Source organism: Falco biarmicus, chromosome 2, assembly GCF_023638135.1.
Source record: "Falco biarmicus isolate bFalBia1 chromosome 2, bFalBia1.pri, whole genome shotgun sequence".
NCBI lineage: Eukaryota > Metazoa > Chordata > Aves > Falconiformes > Falconidae > Falco > Falco biarmicus.
Genome location: NC_079289.1, coordinates 85734487 through 85760615, shown reverse-complemented (window position 1 = coordinate 85760615; position 26129 = coordinate 85734487). Strand labels below are relative to the sequence as shown.

At 35.3% G+C, this 26129-nt stretch overlaps 1 protein-coding gene across 12 annotated transcripts in view; it reads right to left on the bottom strand.

Annotated features, from left to right (window-relative positions):
• The window catches only part of DMD (dystrophin), a 1162034-nt gene that overhangs the window by 676870 nt on the left and 459035 nt on the right, over positions 1–26129 (bottom strand). For 11 of the 12 annotated variants that reach the window (XM_056326975.1, XM_056326977.1, XM_056326978.1 and 8 more), the window contains 4 exons: positions 25283–25432; positions 17249–17410; positions 7526–7636; positions 2870–3043 (listed from right to left, as the gene is read on the bottom strand). In XM_056326975.1, coding sequence (XP_056182950.1) covers positions 2870–3043; positions 7526–7636; positions 17249–17410; positions 25283–25432 — 597 coding nt within the window. Of the gene's footprint in view, positions 1–2869; positions 3044–7525; positions 7637–17248; positions 17411–17563; positions 17750–25282; positions 25433–26129 lie in introns of those variants that run through there. The other variant, XM_056326984.1, reaches the window with a different exon arrangement.

The window sequence follows — 26129 nt, the reverse complement described above, 5'->3', positions numbered from 1 at the left end:
CAAACAAAGATGTTGAGAAGCTTAAGTGTTGAGAAGTCTAGCTGAAATCTGTGTTCCAGCATTTTGCCATTATGTGTTGAAAAATAAATTTACTGCCCTGTATACTGAGACAGAACTGCAAAAAAATTACGCAGTATTTTTTAGTCTGTAATTTTTTGAGTTTTTCTTTTAGTAGCATTATCTCCTGCAATGAAAAATCTGTGTCTAGTATGTCCGGACAGTAAAGACAAGACTTTCTCCAGCAGATCTGACAACAAAATAATCCCAAGTGCATTTTCTCCATAATCTAAACTTATTTATCAAGCTGATTCTTAACATGGTTATTATTTTATTTACTTAAAGATAGTATGTATATAGTTCATGTCCTTTCTATGTGCTTAATATGATAAATATATATTCTTCATCACTAAAAACCTGTCAACAGGTTGCATGATGTACATTGGCTAACATCTGACGGGATACTATGACTAGATTTTGTAAATAGAAACAGTATGAGATTCTTTGGAGATAAAGATGCTCTAAAAACACTGTAAGTCTTCCACAGAATATGGCAGGGCTGAAAAAACTAGCTGCTGAGTGAAGATAGATTAATTTAGTACAGTGCATCTAATTACTGTGTCATTTTGATAAGAATGTGAATCTAATGGTCATTGCATTTAAGAAAACTCCAAGATATGTAAAGAAATAACATTGACTAGTTCCATGCTTATTTTTTAATCTAAAATCTTACTTTTAGAACTGAAAGAGGTTGGGGGGCTGGGGGTGGGGAAATATCTTCAGGCATGCCATTGCCCCAGGAAAACAAAAAGCTGGAGACAAGGATCTGATTGTCCTGACTTTTGCTGTTAAGATCTCCACTTTATTATTATCAAGTACACAGTGTTCATCTTTATCTTTACTTCCCTACAACAGTAAAGGTGTACAGGATTACAGGAATCTGAAGGGATACATAAATATTTTCCTTGTATTCTTTAGTACATATTCAGGTTATCTTTTGCTCTTGAACAGTAAGAAAGTCACATCATGCCACCTCATGGAAGCTCTAATCTATGGTTTTCCTTTATGATTTGTTTTTCCTGGCTAGAATAGACTTGTGCACTGAAATATCTCTTTTGGTTACATAACGGAGTTCCAAGACCGTAGCATATTGTGGAAAACTGAGCCAATCCAGGGAGGTAAATGCATATGCAAGATAGAAAGAAGGAATTAGAAAGGGATCCTGACTGGCCTTCATACATAGTGAAAGTGCATGACCATTGTTTGAAAATTCACTGAAATAAGAACATTTTGATATTTTTAATCTTTTAAAAATATTTTTTCCCCCATTTTTGTAACTCATACTTTGGTTTTCATCCTGAATTCCGGACAACATGTTTTAATTTTTAGTGTTCTCCACATAAATCCATATTTTTGATTTTTTTCAGTTTTTTTCAATCACTTAGTTGTGATCAATGGTGCAGAATCGAGCTGGAGGCCTGTATCTAGTGGTGTTCCCCAGAGGTCAGTACTGGGTCCAGTCCTGTTCAACTTACTCATCAATGTCCTGATGAAGGGACTCGGTGTACCCTCAGCAAGTTTGCTGATGATACCAAACTGGGAGGAGTGGCTGATTCACCAGGAGGCTGCGCTGCCGTTCAGTGAGACCTGGACAGGCTGGAGAGTTGGGCGGAGAGGAACCCAATGAAGTTCAGTAAAAGCAAGTGTGAAGTCCTGCACCTGGGGAGGAACAACCCCCCCCATGCACCAGTACAGGCTGGGGGCTGACCTGCTGGTTGGAAGGCAGCTCTGTGGAAAAGGATGTGGCAGTTCTAGGGGACAGCAAGTTGCCCATGCGCCAGCAGTGTGCCCTGGTGGCCAAGGTGGCCAGTGGGATCCTGGGGTGCATTAGGAGGAGCACAGCCACCAGGTCAAGGGAGGTAATCCTGCCCCTCTGCTCTGCCCTGGTGAGGCCCCATCTGGAGTGCTGTGTCCAGTGCTGGGCTCCCCAGTTCAGGAGAGACAAGGAACTGCTGGAGAGGGTCCAGGGGAGGGCTGCAAAGGTGATGAGGGGCCTGGGGTATCTCCCTTATGAGGAAAGGCTGAGAGAGCTGGGCCTGATTAACCTGGAGAAGAGAAGACTGAGAGGGGATCTTATCAGTGTCTACAAATATCTTAAGAGTGAGTGTCAAGAGGATGGGACCAAGCTCTTTTCAGTAGTGCTAAATGACAGGACAAGGGGCAATAGGCACAAACTGCAACACAAGAAGATCCTTTTGAATATGAGGAAGAACTTCTTTACCTTAAGGGTGACACAGCACTGGAATAGGCTGCCCAGAGAGGTTGTGGAGTCTCCTTCTCTGGAGACATTCAAAACCTGCCTGGACATGACTCTGTGCAACCTGCTCTAGAAGAACCTGGTTTAGTAGGAGGTTGGACTAGATGATCTCCAGAGGTCTCTTCCAACCCCGACCATTCTGTGATTCTGTGAATTAGTGTCCCATGCTTCTGAGAGGCCTTTGCCATGACAGAAGAAGAAAGCAACAGATAGAAAGGAAAAAGTTACTGTCTTACAGTAGAACTATTTCACCACATTAGTATATCCTGGGAATCTTTGAAATTGAATACAATGTTAAGTGTACAATATCCTTCTAACCTCATTTGCAAACAAGAGAAGTAAGACAAGGAGAATAAACCCCTCCTCTCTCTTCTCTTCTCCTTGAAAAATCTGAACTCTAACCAAAAAGCTTCCTATAATTTCATTGTGTAACTTTGCTCTTAAATCTTTCTTAAAATATTTTCTAAGATCTCCCAATATATTTGAAAATACTTTACGTTTGAAAGGCAGAACAGGCAGGAAACAAAGAGAAAGACAGCATCTTTAAATATTTACCATGCAATGATCCAGCTGTGATTGTACTACTTCCTGCTCAACGCTCTTCATCTCCATCTTGGGCACCTGCAATTTCACTTCATCTAAAATTCTTTTACATTCTTGTAGGCGCTGTTCAAAGTTGGCTGGCTTCTGAAACAACCGAAACTTCACAGAGACATCCTGTAGCTTTTTCTGAAAAGTACACATGGGTGAGTAGTAAATGTTGAAACAACACTGAAGACAAACAAGTCTTAGACCTGTTTCAGAATACTTAGAATCCATTATCAATCAGCTGTTTCTTATTTAAATGATTTAAAACTTTTTGGGAAACTACCAGCAGCAGAGAATCTTGCTCTTCACAGGAAGAAAAAAGATTCTTTGTATCATCCTGGGCACTGGATGCAGCAGAGCCAGAGACAAAAGAGCCCTTATGCTGAACTGCATTTTACAATTTGCAAAATGTTGGGGACAGGGTGAGAATGGAGGTTTAATGGCTTGCATATAACACATCCACATTCCAGACTGGACACTCATCAGCTCTACCTTGTTGCTGCTTCCTGGTATGAGAAGCGAATCATTTAGCCCCTCAAAGAAACACAAATCAAGTGTCTGGGTAGTAAGTAGGTCTAGCACAAAACCTGAAAGTTAAAGTATAAAACTGATTTCTGTTTCAATTTTAAAAAGCATAACCTAGAGTAAAAATAAAGTAATTTGAAAGCAGAAAAATCTATGACAAGCATGGCTTCTAATTTTGTAATTTTCAAAATTTGTTATCTTTGTGCATTAATTATATAGCTTGCTCACATGTTCCTTACCTCAGGGGGAGGGGAAATAATTAAAAATAAAGCAATGAAAGGGCATTTTAATTATCTACTTGACTAAGAACTGATTTCTCTGTAGAAATGCAGAGCAAAGTTCTACTAAAATAAGTTTTTCTACTCTTTGAAAAACAAGAAAGAATGTCACCAAGAAATGGATAAGTAATTAAATAGGAACTCAACATTTGCAAACACACTTTTGATTTTTTTTTCTTCAAATCCAGGACACTTTATAGCAATACAGTGTTGTCTGTACCATACAAACTTGAGAAAAACTGCAATAAGGAATAGAACTAGCCTATACATAGGCATTATTAAAATGCTTCCCACATCTATCAGATTTCTGTGAAGGAGGCAAGAATGATGAGCAGAAGACAATTCTGGGTAACACAGAAAACTCTGTAGATTTCCAGCAACTCCTTCAAACAATTGCCTTCATTAAATACTCTTAATGAAATTGACATCCAATAGGGTAAGAAAGAAGTCTTTCCCAAGCTAAATAAGGGAACAATTGAATAAAAATAGGAGACAGAGGTCTTACAATAAAATAAGTGGTCTTATTTGTTGTGTGTTATCATGCACTAAAAACATGTTTAATTAGTTTTTCATCCTCTTGTGACACTTCAACTTGATGGAGATCAAGTTCTGTGGGAAGCTTGCCTTGCCACATCAGTTTCTGTTACAGTTTGTGTTGGTCAATACATTAAGAATGATTTAGAAAAGAGAGAGAATGACAGTATTAACTGTAGAGAAAATTAAAGCCATCTGTGAAGAGTGACTGAAGGATTGCACAGTATTGAGGATCTGTAGGAAAAATCCAAGCAAATTGTATTTTATTAATCCAAAAAATAAGTAATAAATATCACAAAAGAAACACTAAGCTTGATATACAAGTGGGATCTAAAATATCTATTTGCACTCTCACTTGAGTTACAATAGGTAACTATAACAGTCATATTATGTGCTTATATTTACCTCCAACAGTTTTAAAAAAAAATCAGCTCAAAATTTAAAAGCAGTCAGGGAAAGAACAAAGAAGAAAATAAAAAGGCCTTGTACAAAGTTATATTGTGCCTGAATAATGTGCACAGATTTGATCACCTCATCTCAAAAAACTTACTGTAAAAATAGAAAATGTATAAAGAACAACAGGACTATCAAAGCTATATATTTAAAGGTCTTGGTATGATTTGACTTACTAGTCAGTCTGGAAGAGACAACTGAGGAGGACAAAAATTAGTGGTATGCAAAAAGTTGACTAGCAAATGATTGTTAACTGTTTCTCAAAATTCACTAAAAAGTTGACTCCAAGTAAAACTCTTACACAGGGAAACCAAAATGAACAAAAGGAAGGACATCTTTGCATAGCATTGAGATAATGTGTAACTAGATGTTAAATGAAGTTGAAGATTCCATCACTTTACAAGACTTCTGAGAGCATTTAGACATGAGTTTTTAAATATCTCTGGCCCAGAAGTTGCTTGGCTGCAGATCACTGGGAAGCATCATTAAACCATCCACCTTACTGCACCTGTATTCTGGCTACCACTGAAGATACAGTGTTGAGCTAAATGGGTCCTTTCTAAGAAGAAACATCAGAATTCTTAAATACTTAAAACGTGTAGCCAGCTGAATTTGCCTCACATCAGCAGCTGAATTGATTACAACACTGAAACATCATGGTCAGTAGGTAAACCTGGCTGGCCTAGATAATGAGCACAGCAACAGTGGATGGGAGAGAAGGAAAGACCACAACTAAGTCGGTATCATTTATTTTTTGTCTTGAGCAAAATGGCTTGATGAGAAACAAAGAATCCATAGTTATTCAAAAGCAAAACTACAGTTAATACAGTATTTTTAGAGATTTAACACTATTTTATGTTTTGTTACATTAAATAAAGTTAAAATATCACTAGGAATTTTTACTGTGCTAAGAGTGTCAACTGAATATCTTTTTACTCTGACAAGTGTGTTTACCTTAAAAGACAGATGTAAGTAATAAAGAGACAGGAATGTAATTTGTCTGCTGTACATTTTCTTTCCACAAAGAATTTGCAATTGGATTTCAAAAAATATCCCTTCCTCAGACAAGATTTCACTTTCATGTAACAATTTTTAGCCTGGTAGGACTAACTAGGTCTTAAATCACTATGGCAGAAATAGATTTTTATTTGCTAATAATTTTTTTTCTTTTAGATTTAAAAGTCAGAACTTAACTTTCAACATATAGTAATCCAAACAGTCAGGATAAATTTTGCTGCTTAACAGTTGTTTCACAATCTCATTGAAGTTACATATTTTCATAATTGTTTACTTTCTGTCTAGGTAATTAAACTGATATTAGAATAAATACATGTCAAATTAGAAATGTTACTTAGCACAAAAAAAATAATAATGCATGCAGTATTTCTTTGTAAGTGAGAATGTTCTTCAGGAAAAAAGTAAGTGAAGACAAAACTTGTGAAATATGATTTACCACTAAAGGTACTGCATGATGATGGAGAAGAATTCAGGAGAGTCACTGGCCTAAAATCAAATATAGTCATAAATATTTGGAACAAAGGGTTCAGCTTTTACCCTTTTTGGTAGTTGACATTTGCATAAATCATGTAAATTTGCTAATTTTTGCTCATATTCTATCTCATGAAAGCAAAACAGATTCTCAAAATGACTCCTCTAGTTTGTCAAAACTAAAACTGATTCACATGATCATCAAAAGAATCATTTTGAAGAAAAAAATACCTGCAGAAAAAATGGATTAAGAAAAAAAAAAAAAAAAGGAAGCACCTAGAAATGGCAATGCTCCCTTACATGCTGTTGAATTTATAAACATATAGATACAAAGTCATCTGATGCCTGCATTTCACGGATGAAATATGGGCAACTTCACAGCTGCCATGGAGACCATCAGAAGGTAAGTTAGTGTGAAGAAAGACTGAAAAATAAGGGAAACACAAATATTCTCAGCAAAGAAAAACTAGTCCTGTAGGTAAGAGGAAAAAAACCCCACAATTTTTGACTTGTTAATTAAAAATTAATTAACTGTTAAAAACCATTACTGTTATCCATAATAAAATATAAAACTGAAGCTAAGTTACCTAGAAATATTTGACAGAGATGAAGAGAAAGATGGCCTTGTTTACTGTTAATATCATAGCAAAATTCTGTGTCTTTCCTAATGATTTATGACAAATTATGTTGAAACCTAAGCAACTTTGGCACTAATGCCAAAACCTAAACCAGCAAAACAGTGAAGAACCCATCACCGATTAATGGGTAAAAATATGTATTGCTCCTTATTAATTAAATCATCTTCAGTTTCAGGCAGGTCTCTCTGTATGTCTATTAAGCTAGATAAAATAATGCTTTAGCTAACATTTTAAATTGATGACTGCAATGCACTGCCCAGCATAGATTTGACTTTCAAATCAACTTCTACCAAATATTTCCAAATACTATAACATACTTAACTGTAGATATTTCAAGTATTTAAAAATATACTCAAAAGATATACCAAAAAGCCTCACTGTAGTTTTACTTCTTGCAGTCACAGCACATTCAAAACCCCCCTTATATAGTGCCGCTACCGGTTGCTTCCATCAGCGATGCGTACCCTAGAACTGTGGCCAACTAGATAGGAAGGCTGTAATAGTAAAATGGGCAGTAAGAAGATATAGATGCTATGGTTTATCCATTCTTAATTTCCTGGCTAGAAAGGAGCCGCTAAAACGAAAGAGAAACCCTAAGACTACTTCATACTATAGTAATGGTATTACTTCATAATATAGTAATAGTACTACTCATGCTGTTTGTTTGCATGGGTAAAGGAAAAATGGGGGAAATAAAACTTGCATACCTGTGCCACATCAATTTGGGAAAGCACTCTTTTGCCAGCATCTTTAGCCCGGTTTCGTTTCTTCATCTCTTCCAAACTAATCTCATGACTTGTTAATTCAGATTGTATTTTCTATTGAAAAATAAAGACAGTAATCAGAACGGTTTGAAGAAAATGTTTATGTTATTAATATTTACTTGGAACAGTTGATATTGAAAAATATTTATATTTAAGTAGTGCACTACATACCTGATCATTAGCAGAAATTATTCAAAGAATTACTTGTTTACCACCCTGCAAATGATTCAGTTTAGCTTTTCTTGATCATAATAAAACCTTCTGCTCAAACATATATAACACTGACATTGTGATGCTAGTGACATAATATTACTAAGGAAAGTCATTAAATTTTATGAAACAAAAGATTTCTTTCTTCTGAAGGAAAACAACTGTTTCCATTGGGAAGAAAATTAAAAATTAATCATAGAAAAGAAAAATACAAATAGAAAAGTGATTTGGCTTCATTATTCTTATTTCTTACTATTTTCACAGTATGATCAGGCGAGTTGATAGAAAACTGTTTGAAGTATCACGTACGTGTAACATCTTCATCTCACAGAACAGTGTTATATCTAAAAGAGTATTCAATTTGTGGCATATTACTGACCAGTATCAATGCTCAGTATCTGTATATATGCTAAATGCACAACGACATGTAGCTGATTAATACAGTAACTTAATCCATTTTCTAACACACATTTCTGGTTATGTCTTTCTGCAAAACCAGTGTGCAGTCATGTCATGACAAAAAAATACCTGCCTTGTTGGTTCACCATAAATCACCGTTACAAGAAAAAATTAACATAAGCAGTGTTGGCTAGCACAATGTAATAGAAAAGAATTCCCATAAAATATATTGATACAACATAATTTAGAGCAATTAACATATTTTTATGTTTAAATTGTTAGAAAATGGGAAACTTATTAACAGAACTGCTAGACAAATACTATTGAGAATAATTATCCTATGAAAAAAGACAAGGTATGTTCCCACCAGGAAAAGTATTTGAGGCCATTACTCTTGCATGAAAAGTGATTTTAGATTTAATATCTTTTTCAATGCTATACAAGCAGTTCTCAGATACTCTGCAGACTAGTTATAAGTTTAAATAGGTGCAAATTCATTCATCTTACACTACAGTAACTTGTAAAATATAAAAACTGTGTAGTTCAAAAGACTACAAAAGATTATGTAAATGAAAAGGGTTTTTTAAATTACAATTTGATCCTTTAAAGTTTGATTATAAGTAAAAATGAATATATAAGTATTTTTTACCACATTTTCATTGTTCAAGCACAAAGCTGTGTACACTGTATACTGTCTACAGGCGTATTACATGGTTATAAGGATTTGTATACCATTATAATGTATATTACAACACTGTGTTGAAAGCAGGTTTTCATGAGTTACACTGGAAAGGTATTAAAGTAAATTTTAAGAGAAAAAGTTTTAGATAAATACAGAAAACTATTGTCATTACTACACTTAATTGCAAAAATATATTTGTGAGTCTAAATTATCCAGTACTATTTAGAGAAATAAAATATTTTTCTGAAGCACAGCGTTTATAGTATTAAAATGACTGACAGAAAGCTGCCAGTTTTGATGATAATTTAATTTTAAATTATCAATTTAATGTTTTCCATTTTTTCATATTTTGAGTTCTCTTGGCCAACAGTATTTGGAGCAAGTAGTAGAATTTTTCTAAATACGGTATTTTAATTTTGAGAAAGCAAAGACAGTCAATGCAAAGGACCATGCAATCAAGGAGAGAATGTCTATTTAACAGTTTATTTTGGACTATTTATTTTCTCCTTGTCTAAGTTTAAAAATTCCCCCTTGAAGCATACTAGAATGGTACAGGATTATCCTCTGTGTTTGTGCAGTGCACAGATCAAATTGTTCATGGTGACTCAGCATTAGTTAGGTCCTGATGCCAAAAAATTTCTTTATGTCATGGAAGTCAGAAGTGTATATACAAGGAAGAAGAAGTCAGAAGGTTAGAAAAATATGCTATGTCACATCGAGCATTTCAATTGCTTGCTTCTGAACCTATCAATTAACCAATTTTGGGTTGTATTTTCCAGTTTACTTTGTACAACCTCAGAGTCATTCTGGAAACCATGTAATTGAACAGAGGTCAGAACAGCACAGTACAGATAAGAGTATTGTTTAAGCAATTAGGTATTATGGGACACTGCATGGAGATTGTGCTATCTTACTTTTTTAAATAGCTGTGCAGGAGAGAGATGAAGCATCACCTACTCTAGCATCAAAATGCAGAATTAGAAAGAACAAACACATTACAGGAAAACTTAAAAGAAAAGTTACCAAGAATTATTGCAAGGAGAGATTTTTTTCTATATGTCACTGCTGCTCACAGGCAGAAAGATTAAAACAGTCCTAAACAGATAAGAGAATTTAGAACACAAGCCTGTGATGAACCTTTTCATTCAAATTTAACATGACCATTTTAATTTTTTTGTCCACTTTGACTCATTAACTTATTCCATTGACTTCTAAACATCCACAAGAATACACTGATTTCCTTTTTCCATTTCTATTATTACCACCTCTGCTTTTCTCAGTGGCTCTTGCCTATTTTGTCTTTTAATAAAGACTAAAACCTGCCTTCATTTCATTTCTAAAACATCACAATATAATGTAGAGTCCGTAACTAATAAATACTACTGGGCATCAATTACTTTGTCCTACAGGTTAAGGATTCCCATTTGCCATCCCTGGCATTTTTTCAGGAAGTTTAATAATTTGCAAAATTTATATATATGTACACACATACAGATATATATGTAAAAACTAAAATATAAATATATGTAAAACCTAATTATAGTGACAAGACCAAAAGCACTGATTGTGCCTATTCTCATGAGGACCACTTCTAGAACAAAAAGATTGCAGTCCCAAGGGCAAGCTATGCATTATTTCTCTTAATTGCTAGTCTTAATTTTACAAAAGATGAAGAGTGAAATGCAGAGTCTTTCTGTACTGGCAGGAAAAAGAATTGGCAGTGTAGCCAGTTCTTGGAAAAACCTTTCCTATCCTGGATCAGAGAAAAGAAAAATCCAACATGACCATTTGTCTCATTTGAAAATTATCACAAACCTAACTGCACTCTCATGCTTTGAGAACAGCATTTAATTAAACAGTAACAGGGCATATAAACAAATGCTGTAACATTACTTGTAACAGAAAATTGAACTAGAAGGCTTGATTAATGTCACTTCCCATCAACAGCTGATACCATCATTAGAAAATCAGTCAAAAGAAACAAAAAGAAAGAAAAAAAAAAAAGAAATGAAAGAAATAGCAGTCAGCAATATCCAGCAAAATCATAACCATGGAAAGTATTTTGCAGGGGGAGGACACGTGTATGAGGTGTGGTGTGGCGGTGGGTGGGTTTCAAACCTAACCTCCTAATGCTGGGTATTTAATTAAAAGGAAGGTTTTATTTTTTTTATAATCAAAAGATTAAAATACAAAACCATTATATATATATATACACACACGCACGCACACACACACATTGTTGAATAATGGCTGAAAAGACAAGGTTAGGTGGAGTGCACATCTAATAGGCAAACACAGATTTTAGTATGTGTAACATCGAAAGGATTATGCTACAAAAACAGCCAACAGTTTCAGTTGATGTACTATCAGCAACCTGAAAAAATGTTTGCAAGACAAAGATGTTCTGGAAAACATAATGGTGAAACTGCTTTCTCATGGCACCTCAGGCATACAATTTTCCACCCCAGAATTGGGAGAAACTTGTCTCTTTTTATTGCTCCTTAGGAAGGAAGACGACACTGTTGGTTCTGTTACTTCAGGAATGGGGCAAGATCACAGGCAATGTATTTATAGTGCACATTATCCTCCAAGACATCTTAATTTCATGTTGCCAGACTCCACTGTACTGTATTATATTAGTTGCCAGAAATTCGTACTACAGGGAGGAACTGCTTCACAGTCAGTATTAACTATACCACCAAGATCAGGAGAATTATTTCTCAAAAGCTGCATAAATCCAGAAGAAGAAAGATAGAAGTGATACATACATAAACACATTCCAAGATGGGACAAGGAACCCTGATGTCACTTGAACTTAGAATGAGCAACAAATAGGTGAAGTATTTCCTATGGGCATGCACCATAGTAAGAGCGGGAATTTACTAGTCTCAATTCAATGTATAAACTTCCACAAAAAGTACACTAAATACTATAAATTACACTTCATTAAACACTGTGGCAGCAAAGGGATTAGGTTAAAATAAAGTTGCTATAATTATCCACACTTCCTTTTTTTCCCTTCTGTTTTCTCTTTAAAGTCCATTGCAGAAAAATGATTCACTAAATTTCTGTTTACTTCTTACAAACCTGATTTATAAAACCTGTTCCTGTACAGAAAGGTTTTTTTTCATTCCATGACAAAAAAATAGCCACATCCTCAAGTAGAAACATGCCCTATTTTCTCCATGGGAAACTTAACAGAGGACATAGAAAGGCTTTCCATTCTAAAGCAAAGATTTATGGGAACAGAGGGTGATACACTAGAGACAGGTAGTTCCTTAAAAAGAGTACACTTGGATGATACATAGTAAACAGAAAGAGATTTTTATACCTCTTTCTGACCTTGCAGGGTTGGTCCTTTCCTCACAAGATTTCCTTCCCACCGAGCACATTTCAGTGGCATCCTGAGGGATAGGCAGCATTTATGGTAGGCAGACGCAGGCGAACCCTGAAGGCTGGCTGGGGCAGTGTCCCCTGCTCTCGCAGGCACTCCTGCAGTGCGAGGCTGCATGCCCCAGCCCAGGGGTAATGTCCTTTTCTTTCCCACTGGACTCTCAGAAGATGCTCCCACTTAAGCCTATTTATTTTCTCCCAGAGAGAAGGTTTTCTCCCTAGTTTGGAGGGTGCCAGAAAATAAATATGCTGCTCCCTTCTCATAGACATTTTTAAGCAGAACATGCTATGCAAAACATGCTATACAAAATAAACTAAGTAGTTATACTATCCTCTACTACCTCCACATTCCTCTATCCATATTGCACATTCTCCAATGAAATAACACCAGGCACTACTAGTACTGGGTGACTGAACAGCCAGAGTAGTAAATCCTTCAGCAGTGAGTGGTAGATCTGAAGACAAGGGCAACTACAATACCTTAGTTTTCTTTCACTGTTTGTTCCCTGAAAACAAAGTTTAAATTTAGCCCAGAACATCAGTTTTCTACAATGGATTTCACCAGGATCAACTGCATAAAAAGGCCTGCACTTCACAGCAACCCTACGAGTTCTGCAGTGGCACAAGATGATGATGACAATATGTCATGATTCAGGCCAAACGGTGAACTTCTAATCACCCTCTGCTTTTTTGTAAGTTAATACATTATGAACTCAAAGTATACTAGATTACCTTTGTAATTAATGAGTCTTTCACATAACTCTTACACCGAAATCACCTGGGTAGGAACCTAGGATTTAGCGAATTTGGCTTTCTTGAACTGTAAAGAACAGCTTGCCAGCTCTTCTTGGAGTATTAGGTTTTCTGATTTTTGTTTCTATAAATGCTACTTATCTTGCCTGACAGCTCTTAAGAATGGTGCTCAGTTTAACCTCATAATTGCTTATTTTTGTGTTTCCTATCAATGCCTAAGGAGTCAGATCTCTGTCTAATGTATGGAGAAAATAAAACATTTAGAGAACATTCTGGTAAGTTATTCTTTTAAATGGAAACATGATTCTAGCAGACGTAAAAAACATTTCTGAAACCATTTTAGAACTGTTAGTGGTTAGCTTTGAAAACTCTGAAAGGATAAATGAAGTACCAGAAGATTAGAGAAATGAAGTTGAAGTACACATCTTTAAAAGCACAAAAAAAAAAAAAAAAAAAAAAAAGGTGCCAATGATGTCCAACCTTTGCAAAACAAGAAGAAAAGTGTATAACACATATAGAAGATGCTGTTATAATGGGAATAACATAGAGGTGAGTCCCAACAAGAAGAGTATAATTACTTTTGGGCAATACTCTGCAAGAAAGAATAACTGAAGAGTACAAATGAGAGAAGCAAATCATCAGAGTATAGAAGTATGATTGACAAGACAAGACTGAGTAAGTTGGACATGACAAATGTAGTTTTTGCAGTCAAAACACAGTTAATGGAGTGTTCAGATGCTATGATGTGTAGAGTGTGAGAATCCATACAGTACAGATATCTGCATAGAACTTCTATATTCAAAACAAAATGTAAGTTTACACTTCTGAATAATGCTTATCAGCTATTCCCTCCTTGACCACTGATCTACACATCGCTGAACAAAATAATTACGGGAGAGGATAAGTAAGTTTAAATTCCTTTAACATCAGACATTTTACTAAGTAGACAACTGTGATTTTTTTGCCCCAAAATATTAGCCTGAAGGCAATGAAACAAAGCATTATATTTGTTAAGTAACACATTGCACTGCCAAACAACTTTGCCATTATATCACCACATTAACTTTGGTTCTGAACACAGCACAATGATATTTAAAAAAACAGATTAATAACCATCTTAGAAAACAGTCAGGTATGTAGTGTTTATCACAACAGAACTGAAATTAAGGAAGGAGTTTTTGAAAAGGCAAAGTATATTACTCCTGTTTATTCACCACGTTGCATTTTACGTAAGTCTACAGGGAGAACGACAGACAAATGATTTGTGACGTGCAGATGAGCAATGAAGTAAGTGTATTTACTGTCTCACTTTATAACCCCCACAATGTAATCACCCAGACTAAACAGAAGTACAAAGTCGAGAATCTCTCTCCCATCATAATTTATTTAGTAACAAAGCTACAAATAATTATCTGAGAAATACTTTCTCATATAAATGTCACATTTTCAATACAGATTTACATGTCATTTAAAGAGTACTTGAAAAAAAGTCAGCAACTGGCAAATGCTTGTGACGATGACACTCCCTGTATTTCTTGGCAAATTTAAAGGAATTAAAGAGACTTCAGTTGGGATCATGAGATCAAGCATACAAACAAATAAACTTTGCTTCTGGAATATTGTTTTAGACTTTACCTCATTCCAGCTTTTTTCATCATTATAACTTGTGGAATCTGAACTGATTTATCTGTGTGGTTGTTGTTAGATTGTTTTGTCTGAATACAGCACCTTTAGTTGTACTCAAAAGCTGGGTGGCAGTGGCTCTCTAGCATTACATTCTCAGCACCACGTGGTGCAGTAAGCAGCGTACAAAGTACATTAAAGAAATGATCCAGAGGAGAAGTTGAACAGCACATACTTAATTGCCTTTTCCTTGTGTCAACTTTCCGAATAAACTAAACTGATCTTGTAACTTAAAAATAGGAGCTACATGTAATTTTTTCTCAGATCCATTTCCGATCAGCTGAATGAAAGATTATTCCTCCTATTAATGCTTTAAATGGATTTGAATTTTTGATGCAAACACACAGACCTCCCAAACTCTCAACAGCTTTCTGATAATAAATTCTCCCATATGTTCTTTTAAAATTGCAACACATATTGCTGAAGAATTTGCTAAATGCCTCCACATGGATAAACTGACCCCTGCCCAGAAACCAACATAACTGACTGCAAGATTCCCATTCCAGCTGTGCAGACATTATTGTAGGGTATCTTATATGAATGAACTCTTTTCAGCTCCACAAAAGAGCTGTGCCAGGGGAAGCTCCACAGGAGATGTAGCCATTCAGTATGCGCCTATTCTGCCATCAGCTGGCAGGGGCATTCACTAAAGGAATGACTCAGTATATTTACCCACATAAAATTGATTGTTTATTCCCTTTCCCTCCAAGGATTTTAAAGTACTTCACGAGTAAACTTCAGAGGACTTCAGTATTTGCATTAAGTCATTTCCATTGTTAAGTTTTTTTTTTCATTATGTCCCACTGGCATCTTAAAATAAAAACATGAAAGGGAAAAACTCAGCAGCCTCTATGCTGGTTTTCCCACAGCGCACACAGTATAATCAGGTGAACTTGACATCAGACAATAAAATCTCAAGAACAAAAACAAGCTCTGCAAAAGCACTGAGCTGAAATTTTCCCATGGAAGTGTGCTAATTAAGGTTGGTTGAGTTTTGTGCTGTTTGGGTTGTTGAAGTTCTGAATTACTTCCTTTTGCACAGTCTGTAATCATTGTCAATACTGTCATTGAGGACACACATTAACCAGATGCGACCCTGGGATATATGAAGAACCACCAAATATTACTACAATCTAAGGGTCCAAATACACCAGAAAAAAGCACAATTTCATATCAGAATTTTCTTATGTATTACAATTATATAATTACAAGATGATAAATTAAATTCATATTTCTTTAAAATATGCTGATTTGTAACCTATTTTTTTATAAAAAATTTTGCAATATTCATATTTCAAGAAAGGAGAGAAATAATTCAAGAGAGTCAACTGACAGCTAACACAGCTTAGGATTCAAACTGAAATTTCTCTGAATGATACTATTTTTATATTGTTATAAGTTAAAAGCAAATAAATTAGAATTGGTTTCAAAACATGGCCAAATGAAAATATGATCCAGTTTTCTAAGTATAACTGTTTAAATTCACACACACACACACACACACACAAAATCTGCATGTACCTACAAGCATACATACACTAGAAAAGCAACTGAAAGGTACATTTATCTACATTTTAATTCAAAAGACATGGAAACCTTTATTTTTAAAGAAGAAAACTCATGATTTTCAGGGCCACATATATTCAGCTCTGAATATATTTAAGATCATCTAAGCAACTCCATACAGGACACTAATTTTTTAGAATGAATTTAAACTCTACCAGCATGCCATAAAAAACACAGTTGAATGCCTCTTCTACAATCATTATAAAGCACTTGTTTTCAATTTCCCTGTTACCTTCTCTGTTTGTTTGTTTACTTTTGTATTCCGATTTCCTAAATTTAGGTGGAATTTACAGTAATGATCCTTTAACATAATATTGTAAAATATTAATAATTCTATACCAGAAATGTTTGCTTTTATTTAATTTGTATTATTACCATCTTAGTGTTGCTGTGAAGCAGATGTTATAGAAAGAAGAATGGAAGAGTAAAAGTGAGATTTAGATGTACATTTTTATTTCAAAGGCTCAATAAACTTCTCAAAGAATGGGAAAAGCTGTTTCTGTTAAACTTATGTGAGCTGTAAAAATGGAAATAAAGGTATATTCATGTGCACATCTTGAAATAATTAACAATGTTTTCATGTTTCAATAATTTTCTATTCAATAGTAGTAACAATCCCTAGGCCACCTAATCAGCTTTTTAAAAGAGCCATCTACGAGTAATGAAGATTATTAGTTTCTTCTTTCCAGGATGGGAACTGGATTTTAAAGAATCACATTTTTTATCTTTGTCGTTTTATTTGCATAGTCTTCCATGACATTGATAGTTCTTTACATCTTCTGGACAGGTATATAATGCAAATCAGAAGGAAAATAGGCCTTTACTAATTAGCTTATCTTCTCAAAGTAATCCTACATAAAATTTATTGGTGTTTTTATATTGATCATGTTGCAAATCCATTTTATTAGTATGAGTATTAGTATTACCTGGTTGATTGAGAAAACCAGAAAACACATCAGTTCAAGCTGTATATAACTTACCTGAGCTTCCTGAGGGACCTGTGCTGCATCAACTCTGTCTGCAATGTAGGCTGTTAGCTGTTTGTCAATGAGAGCAAGAGACTCTTGAATTAAGCGGAGGGTTTTGTCAGTCTCCTGGGCAGATTGAATACTCTGTTCAAGACTCTTTTGTCTTCTCACAGCCTAAAACCAATGACAAAGTTATCAGTATTTACAGTAATAATGCATAAACATTCCCCCCCCCCCCCCCCCCCCCCCCCCCCCCTTTTTTTTTGCCCCTCCAAAAGGCTGCAGGCTAAGAATCAAAAATAGTACTCTGGACTTGTGCTCATCCACCTTTTTGTATGACAAGTTGCGCATCTTTTTGCCACCCATTCAGTTATTTTTAGTAAGAAACAAAGACAAACAAAACCCCAGATTGCAAGGACAAGCTCTAAAATATGTAGGATCCTGAAAAACCAATGCATGCATTGAGGATTTCTATACAGAGTGAACGTTAGCAAAGCCCCTTAATAAAACCATGCTGATAGTGTAGTCTTTCATTCTGAGGCATAGCGGTCCTCCTGATCTTATTATATAATTCAAGAGATTTTGTTTACTGAGAATAGGGTTACTGTCATCACAATCCCATCTGAGACAATCCACTTCAGTAAGTGAGAGGGATAAAGACTCTCTTGAGAAGTAGCTCTCTTATATGAACTATAAATAGCTGCCTGGAATGGTGGCAGTGCCTACTTTGGAACAAAACAAAAACAAACAAAAAAGAGAGATGGATCTTTGTCACTCTAATTATAGTCTCTTTCAGCCTAGAAAGTTGACTCTTGCCTTTACTCCACTGCTAGTGTCACAGAGGATTGCCTACCATCATCTTTTACACAATCCTTTTTTTAAGGTTGCTTTCCTTTCAGGGGTCCTCACTTCATGGTTTACCAAATCAGAACAATAAATTCTCCAAGTTGTCCTTAAAACACATGTATAATTAAGCACTTGACATAAATGGGTCAGCTTTAACTATTATTTGTACCTGTTCAATATGGTATTTACCAGGTAATAATTAACTTGGTACTTTCTTCCATCTCTCATTGTTTCCACTTGTAGACTCATATTTCACTGAGGCTACAGCTTCTGCCTAAGATTTTCTGTTTTATACAAAGCACGTAATAATTACCAAAAATCTCAAATGCAATGCATTTTTTCTCTGTACAAGCCCAGCCATACTGCTGATGACAGAATAAAGTGACTAGCTTTCTTTGACATGATTCAAAGGAGGAGGGGGAAAGCAAGCACTCTTTAAGTTAACATTGCTAGTTGTCCTGTCATTTTTCAAAGCAAATCACACTACCTCTCTTTGGGAAGCCAGCTATACTTTAATTTGATTTCATACCCATTACAAAAATTTTGCCCTGAACAAAAATCTATCTCAGCAATTCAGTGAGAACATTTGATACATCTGTACCTTCTTCACGGTACTCAGATTCTTATAGACCTTCAAATTTAAAAAATGAAAAAAAATATTTCTTGTGAGCATTCTTGCTAGCTGTTGACTTAGCTAGAGATACAACCAGTATTTACTATATTTGTATCTGTAAGCTTCTTTGTGCCATTTCAAAACAGCTGATCAGATAATCTTGCACCACTGCCAGTTCTGGGAATCTCCTATGGAACTGAGCAGCTTTACATATCAGACCCACACTGTCCACGTTAATGGAAGCACCTGAGCCAAAAAGGTATTATTACCCTACTAAAGGAACCATTAAACCAGTGTAACTTTATAGTACAGTACTAAGGTTTGCTACTGAAATTACTTTTACCATCTGATTTGAGATTTTATATTTCAATGTTCTCAGCCTGTTCAAAGCAGCAGGGTTAAAACCCACAGCTTCATTTACTCTGACACTCCTTACAACTAATTTGTAAGCCTGGCTAAGACACAGTCACCCTCTACCGTTCCATTTTCATCACTATACAGTAGACTGAAGGAACCATTAGAGCAGAAGCAGGGTGAGTAGCTTCCTACAGATCATGGGTAAGGGCATCCTCCTGGAAGCATGGAATAAAACCTCTCTGCCTTTACTATTTTCTTTGGAACACTGGTAGGACTAACCTACATGTATAGTCCATTCTTACCGAGGGCTGCAGTGTTCTGATGTTCAGGAAAGCTGACCATTTAACATAAGACACTAAGAAAGTTCCATTCTTATTAGCCATTAAAATAAGTGAGTGGGCTTTCTGGAGAATTCAATATATAGGACACAAATTTTGTGTTAAATACTTTCGAAAAACAACTTATAGCAAAGCTTTGACCCTTTGTTAAATGCTGACCCATGCTAACTACTATTTTCAGCTAGGAATTTGCTTAAGTATAGATAAATTTGCTGCCTGCCTCAGGACCAGACTGCATCCATACAGTGAAGAAATCACTGCATGGAAACTCACAATTTTTTTAAAAATTGTATGACAAGTATGTAGTGATTAAATACTTGTCATCTCTGTGCTGATATCAGCAGACACTATGTATATCAACATCATGTTTTAGAATACAAGTGAAAAAATTAAAACATTTCCAAACTCATTGATCAAATATTAAAGCAGATAAAGTTAAGAAAGAATTACAGAAAATCCTTGCTTGAGCATGGCTGAATTTTTAAGGCTGGATTTCAAACAAATATAAAGTCAGATAAATATGTATATATGCATGCTTGTGAAGTCTTTATGTACACACAAAGTAAGCATGTACACCCACACAGAAAGACAAAACTTTCTCCTTTCATTGTCCCCACAAAGAATCGGATTACAGTCTATTAACCTGCATGATATTCTGTATCTTCCAAGTGAGATGAAAGTACATCTTTTCCAAATACTGCTAACAGTTTAGATGACTGAATGGATGATGCCAGACCAGGATGTGAATGCAGTGGTACAAGACAGGAATTATTTTGATAGCAGGAGCAGCACCACAGAGCTGAGTGCTGGGACATGGCACCTTCACGCTTGTGATGATTTTCTGAGATATATGCATGCTGCTTTAATTTTTTGTCTCTTTGTTGATTACTGGGAACAGACTCTGTCCTGCAAGCTCACCTGAAGTTAAGCCTCTACCCTGACCCCACTGAATTTGCATGACAAATGTAATGAAAATGTCTTCACAATCATTTCATAAAAGGTACAATAAACTCATGTAATGTAAGATACTTCTTTAGAACACAATAGCTGACTCAAAAACCTAATCCTGTTCATTAGGCAGGTCCCTGGCACTATTAATGGCATTGCAGAATACTTCTTAATAAAATCAAGGGGAATGCTACAATATGGAGAAGTCTTCTTCCTCTCGGTTACTGATGGAGGTAAGCATTAGAGGGCTTTACACGAAGGGGCAGACACTACACACATCTGTGAACCTGAGTTTCAAATATATCCTTAAAACTAATACATCTCTGTGTGTAAAAATCTATAGCATTAAAATATTTTGATTTATCATGTTCTGCTTTGGAAGGGTGCTGGTTGTTTGGTTTTTTTTTTTCTCTGAAAGAGATTACATTTTGTCTGTTTCTCTGGAAGAAATAGATGGTTTAACATCACAGTATATAAATGGGTCTGAGGATATAACAGGAAGCTCCAGCTCTGCTGTCACATCATAGTCAGGAAAGCTGAAGGCTTTAGTCTCTAAAGGGAAGTGTCTGACAGTTAATTGCTAAATAAAAATTCTCAGGCAAATAACCAACTGTTCAATTATTTCTGAGCCTGTGAAATGTTGACAGCTGTCAAGGAAAATAAAAACAAAAAAAAATAATCTGCTGTTAAGCACTATCGTAACGAAAGAGAAAAGAAAAGATGTTTATGGATTGATTTTTTTAATAAACTCTCAACAGTTTTTTATAGATTTTTGGTTATTCTTTATGATTAAGAATAATTTAATTTTTAGGATATACAGTATTGCATAAATCTGTTTACAATTTAAGAAAGATCAGTGGAAAATCTAGGAAATAGTAACATTGCATATTATCCATACAAAATGCCACGTTAAGGGAACGGAAGCACTAAGAGGTGATCAAGTATCAGGGAAGATGGAGATACTGAAACAGTTGGTTATGACTATAACTCATTCTTTGATGTTCAATGTTATAAAGCTATATAAATTTATAGACATTGTCACTTTTTCCTTAAATGATATATTTCATGTATTTAATGACACTACTCACACATGTTGCTTAGAGTTTTATGGTTAAAACCGAGTAGTTTTGTTGTTAAGGCAGTAAGCAGTAGTTGTGGTGTGGGAGAAAACATAGAACAAAAACTTTCAAAAATTATAGTACTTTTAACACAGCGTATATTTATTTAAAATGCAGAAGCAAATCCACTAATTTGCTTACAAATTATAGCTCATGGAAAGGGATCTGTTAAGAAAGACAGATATATATTATGTTTTTTGGTGGGTTTTTTTGGCTTAGTTGCACAGGGTAAAATTAAAAGTTAGGAAACTTTAACTTTAAAATTCCTTCTTAAGTTGTTTAAATTACTTTCAAATTTGACATAATTCTTGGTGTTATAACAGTTGTGTCTGAGATATATTACATCTCTGTATGTTTTGCATCAAATTGTTAATGTGTTAATCTCTGCTTTTTGTTTGGAATCAGAGTGGATAAGTTTTTAGACTTAAACTAGAAAAAACTTTTCTAACATTCAAAGAAGTCATTTAGGGCCTAGAAATTTTTAATACCCTCCAAGCTAGAGCTAATTCTTCTACAAATTCTAATAATCCAAAACTGCAAACAGCAACAAGCTCTATCTGTTTAGGTTATCACTACAGAGAGATTATGCCTCTCAAATTCTGTGTCTCAGAATTTGTAAAAGCAGCCCTCTTAGAAAAAATCAAAGCAATTGCATGGAGATTGGGCATGAAGAATTCTTTCTTATATTGAGAGGAGAACAAAACGGAAAAAATGTGTCAAATGATGTGCTCTTTGACAAATACAAAAGGTAATCTTGTGGGGAGTCTTAAAAGAAATTAAGTGACAGTCCACAAGAACAATAATTTAATTTAGTGTAAAGCCCATCTGAACAATAATGTTTTGTACAGTTTTTTGCAAGTTTAGTCACAAGAATATCTAGCCGACATTTCTGAATTTTGCTGGACAGGATGTAAACAACTTTCAGCATTACAAGTGATGATAGCCACTTGCAATACTAGCTTGAAGGTCTTCAGGCAACCATGTTTTTTAGACCCAATATATAGTGTTGTAAGTGAATCAGTCCTTGAAAAGTAAAGGTATGTCGCTTATCGATCAGTCCCAGATGTTCAAAAGCAAACTAAACACACTCAGACTTTGTTAAGTGCAGAAGATAAGGCATACAAACATAAAGCCATTATCAGCCTTTAAAAATGAATCTCTATCTCAGTAGCCATGCTGCATTGCCTTGCAGCATCATTCATATGGTAGTGGTTTGGTTTGGTTGCTCTATTAGTAGTGAATAAATATTTCACATATCAGTTTCTGCCCACATGAGCTTATTGTCTTGGTAATTATCTGCACAATTATTCAAATAAAAATAAATAACTTAACCACTTTAGAATAGTCTATTAGACTGCCTAAAGTGGAAGTGACCTTGAGCACAAGCTGAATAGTGTTATGTGCCTGCAATGGATTTTTATGCAAGGAGAGTGCACGCTGTTTGGATTTCAATAGGGCTACACAAACAGCACAGACAATTCAGTGTCAGGAATCTATGAAAAAACCTGTGTGAGGCTTCAGTGGGAAAATTAATAAAACTTTTTGTTTTATTAATTCCTCTCCCCTGATTTTTGTCTGTATTTAAATTAAATTGGAAAGCCGTTTAAAAAAATCCAATGTATTTTGCTTATATACTCATTCAAATTTTCTGCAGAATTTCACACATCTTTATATTGTACTTTCCACATTTAACCTCTGCAGATGGCATGAATTTTGATTTAATTTCTATTATTGTGAAGATTGAATAGTATTCTCCCATCACTCAGTAACACTATTTGAAAGTCCTGGTTCTGCATACTGGAAGCCCTCTCTATGTTCCCAGTTTTCTCCTCTAAGTCAGGAAAAAAACCAACAGCTACCAAGAAGCAGAATTCCAAGGAATGTATCTGCTTTAAAAGATAAGTTAGACGTTAAAAAAACAAAAAGGGGGGGTGGGGGGCAGGGGGAGAGTCGGCATACAGAAAGTTATGTTTACTTTTCTGTTATAACATTGTCCAACAAAATGGGACTATGTGAATGCTTGCACTGACTATACCACCAGGTATTTGGGAAACAGGCTCTTTCCCTGCCTTTACCCTTCAAGTTTAAGCTCAGAACAGCTGAGAACCCTTCCCTAATTTTATTGTAGTGCTTTTATTTCCACTGTTTTCAAGAACAAGTACGTTTCAAGGACCGTAAGAGAAGCAAAAATGTTATCATCGTCATGGTAGATTATCACCATTCTAACACGGATGCTTTCCAAAGCATCTTCTGTGTCACTGAAACTGAGTAACTTTTGACGATCATTGTAGCTCATCTTTGAACATGTTCTGGTTCCAATCATAAAGACTGACTGTGTCCTTTTTTAGGTCTTTCCCTAATAATTCCTTTCATAGCTTTACCAAGTATCAATCTGAAATCTTCCTGATATTTCTCTTCACAACTTCAAGATCTACCTTCTGAACAGTAACGGTCAGCTCAAAAGTTACAATTTTGTATATGAAGTCAAAGGTCCTCCATGAGTATCAATTTTCATGTATTTGCACTGAATGCTTGTGTAATTTAACTGTCTTGTTACACTGTCCTGTAAAGTTGTTTTGTTTATTTAGTTTGTCCCCATCTTTGTTACTAGTAAAGTACTAGTAGTTGCGCTATATCTTTAGGTATCCTTTCATTGTCTAAGAATTCTTTGGTGAATTCTGTTTGGTTCTGCCATACATGCGTTTCTACTAGTACGCACACAAATATATGCTAAATAAACTCCTAGTATTAAAAGTAAATATCCACGCACAAGTATCACAGTTTTGAATTGATTTACCAGCAAAAACATATACTCTCCCACTAGTGGGATAATCAAACAAGTAGTAAAATTTTCTTCATAGTGTCTTTGGCAAAGATTGCTAATCTAGCATATTGCCAGATTTGACTGTCCTTGTGCTAAACATGTTTCAATATTCTGTCTTTATAAAACCTTTTATTGATACAAAGATTCTTATTTATTTTTTAGTAAATAATACACCTGTAAGAGGATGTTACTCGTATTTAATTTTGAAAATAGTTTGCTTCTCAATAACAGTTTTGTCAGAGAATGCATGTCTAAATATGCAATTGAAGATTAAATACCCTAGACGGTCACTTCAGTTTTGGAATTTTAGGGTTACCTATTGTACTGGTATTGGCTGGGATGGAGTTAATTTTCCTTGCAGCAGTACATGTGGTGCTATTCCAGACTGTTAACCAAAATTGATATCACAGGGATGTTTTAGCTGTTGTTTGCAGTGTTTGCACGCTGCCAAGGCCTCCTCTTTCTCCCTCTGCCCCTCCCAGTGACACAGCCAGGACAGCTGACCTGAACTGACCAAAGAGATATTCTGTACCACAGAGAATCACACTCAGCAATGCAAGGGGGGTTGCCGGGGGTGGTGCGTGGTGGTGGTGTAGTTTTTCCAAAAGTGCCATTGCTCAGGGAGTGGCTGGGCATTAGTCTCTTGGTGTTGAGTGATTGGTTTTGCATCGCTTGTTTAACCACCCCCTCCCCTTTTTTTTTTTTCTTTCACTTATTAAATTGTTTTTTATCTCTAGTCCATGAGTTTTGTTGCTTTTCCCTTTACAGTTGCCTGTCTCATTGCACCAGGAGACATAGGGAGTGAGCAAGCAGCTATGTGGTGCTTTGCTACCTACAGGAGTTAGCCTACCAAATCTATGCAAATCATCCACTTGTAAAATAAGTCTTTGTTTGTGTACTGGTTAGGAACTGTACAAAGAAAATATTTTATTCTATTATATTTTTAATGGTGCTAGACTGTCAGCAATTTAATGGGAGGACAGGTCAATTATTAAAATATACCTCCTGCTGAAGTTCTTCCCATCGAGTATTGAACTTCTCAAGTTTCTCATTGATCAGTTCGTCCAAGATGCCACCATCAGTTAAAGTCTGAGCCAATTCCCGAATCTGATTGCGATTTTCTTCTGGATGTCTCATTAAACGTTCCAAAGACTGAAACAAGGTCAAAAAAGTATTTTGTTTTCCTTTCTGCAAATAAGATTCTATGGAGCAATCAGAACTTGCCTTAAAAACATAACTTTACATTTCATACACAATAAAAAAAGAGAGAAAAGATATAAACAGCTATGTCCCATGCCTTGACATCAAGTTCTGTACTGCAAATAAAGAATTTTCGCAAAGCAATAAATTGGGTACTTGATTTTAAAACCAGGGACTACGCTCAATGATTTCAGTAAGCCTATTTGTGTACTTAAAAATTAAAAAAAATAATGCTTGAGTATCTGACTGGATGAAGTTCAAAAGAAAAAATGCATTATTAATGTAACATTTTGTATTTTTATCCACTAATTAACTTAGTTTCTACAAATTTTAAATGAATTCCATGAATAAATTTAAATGAGTTCCATGAATAAAAATTAAGTAATAGTGAACAGAGCTGCAGTACTAAGATGAAAGCTTGATCTCTCTGAAGTCTTCATTTTCTTGACTGGCTTAATTGAAGCCATGTTTTTTAAGAACAAGTATTCTACTGTCACCAAAAGTTGTCTATGACATCAGGCATAACACATGCAATTACTCTGTCTCACTTAGGTGGATTCAAATTCAAAACCTCATTTATTAAATGAAGTGAGAACACAGAACTTGCCAAATCATCTGCATCTTTCTTATGTGTAACGTTGATTCATAG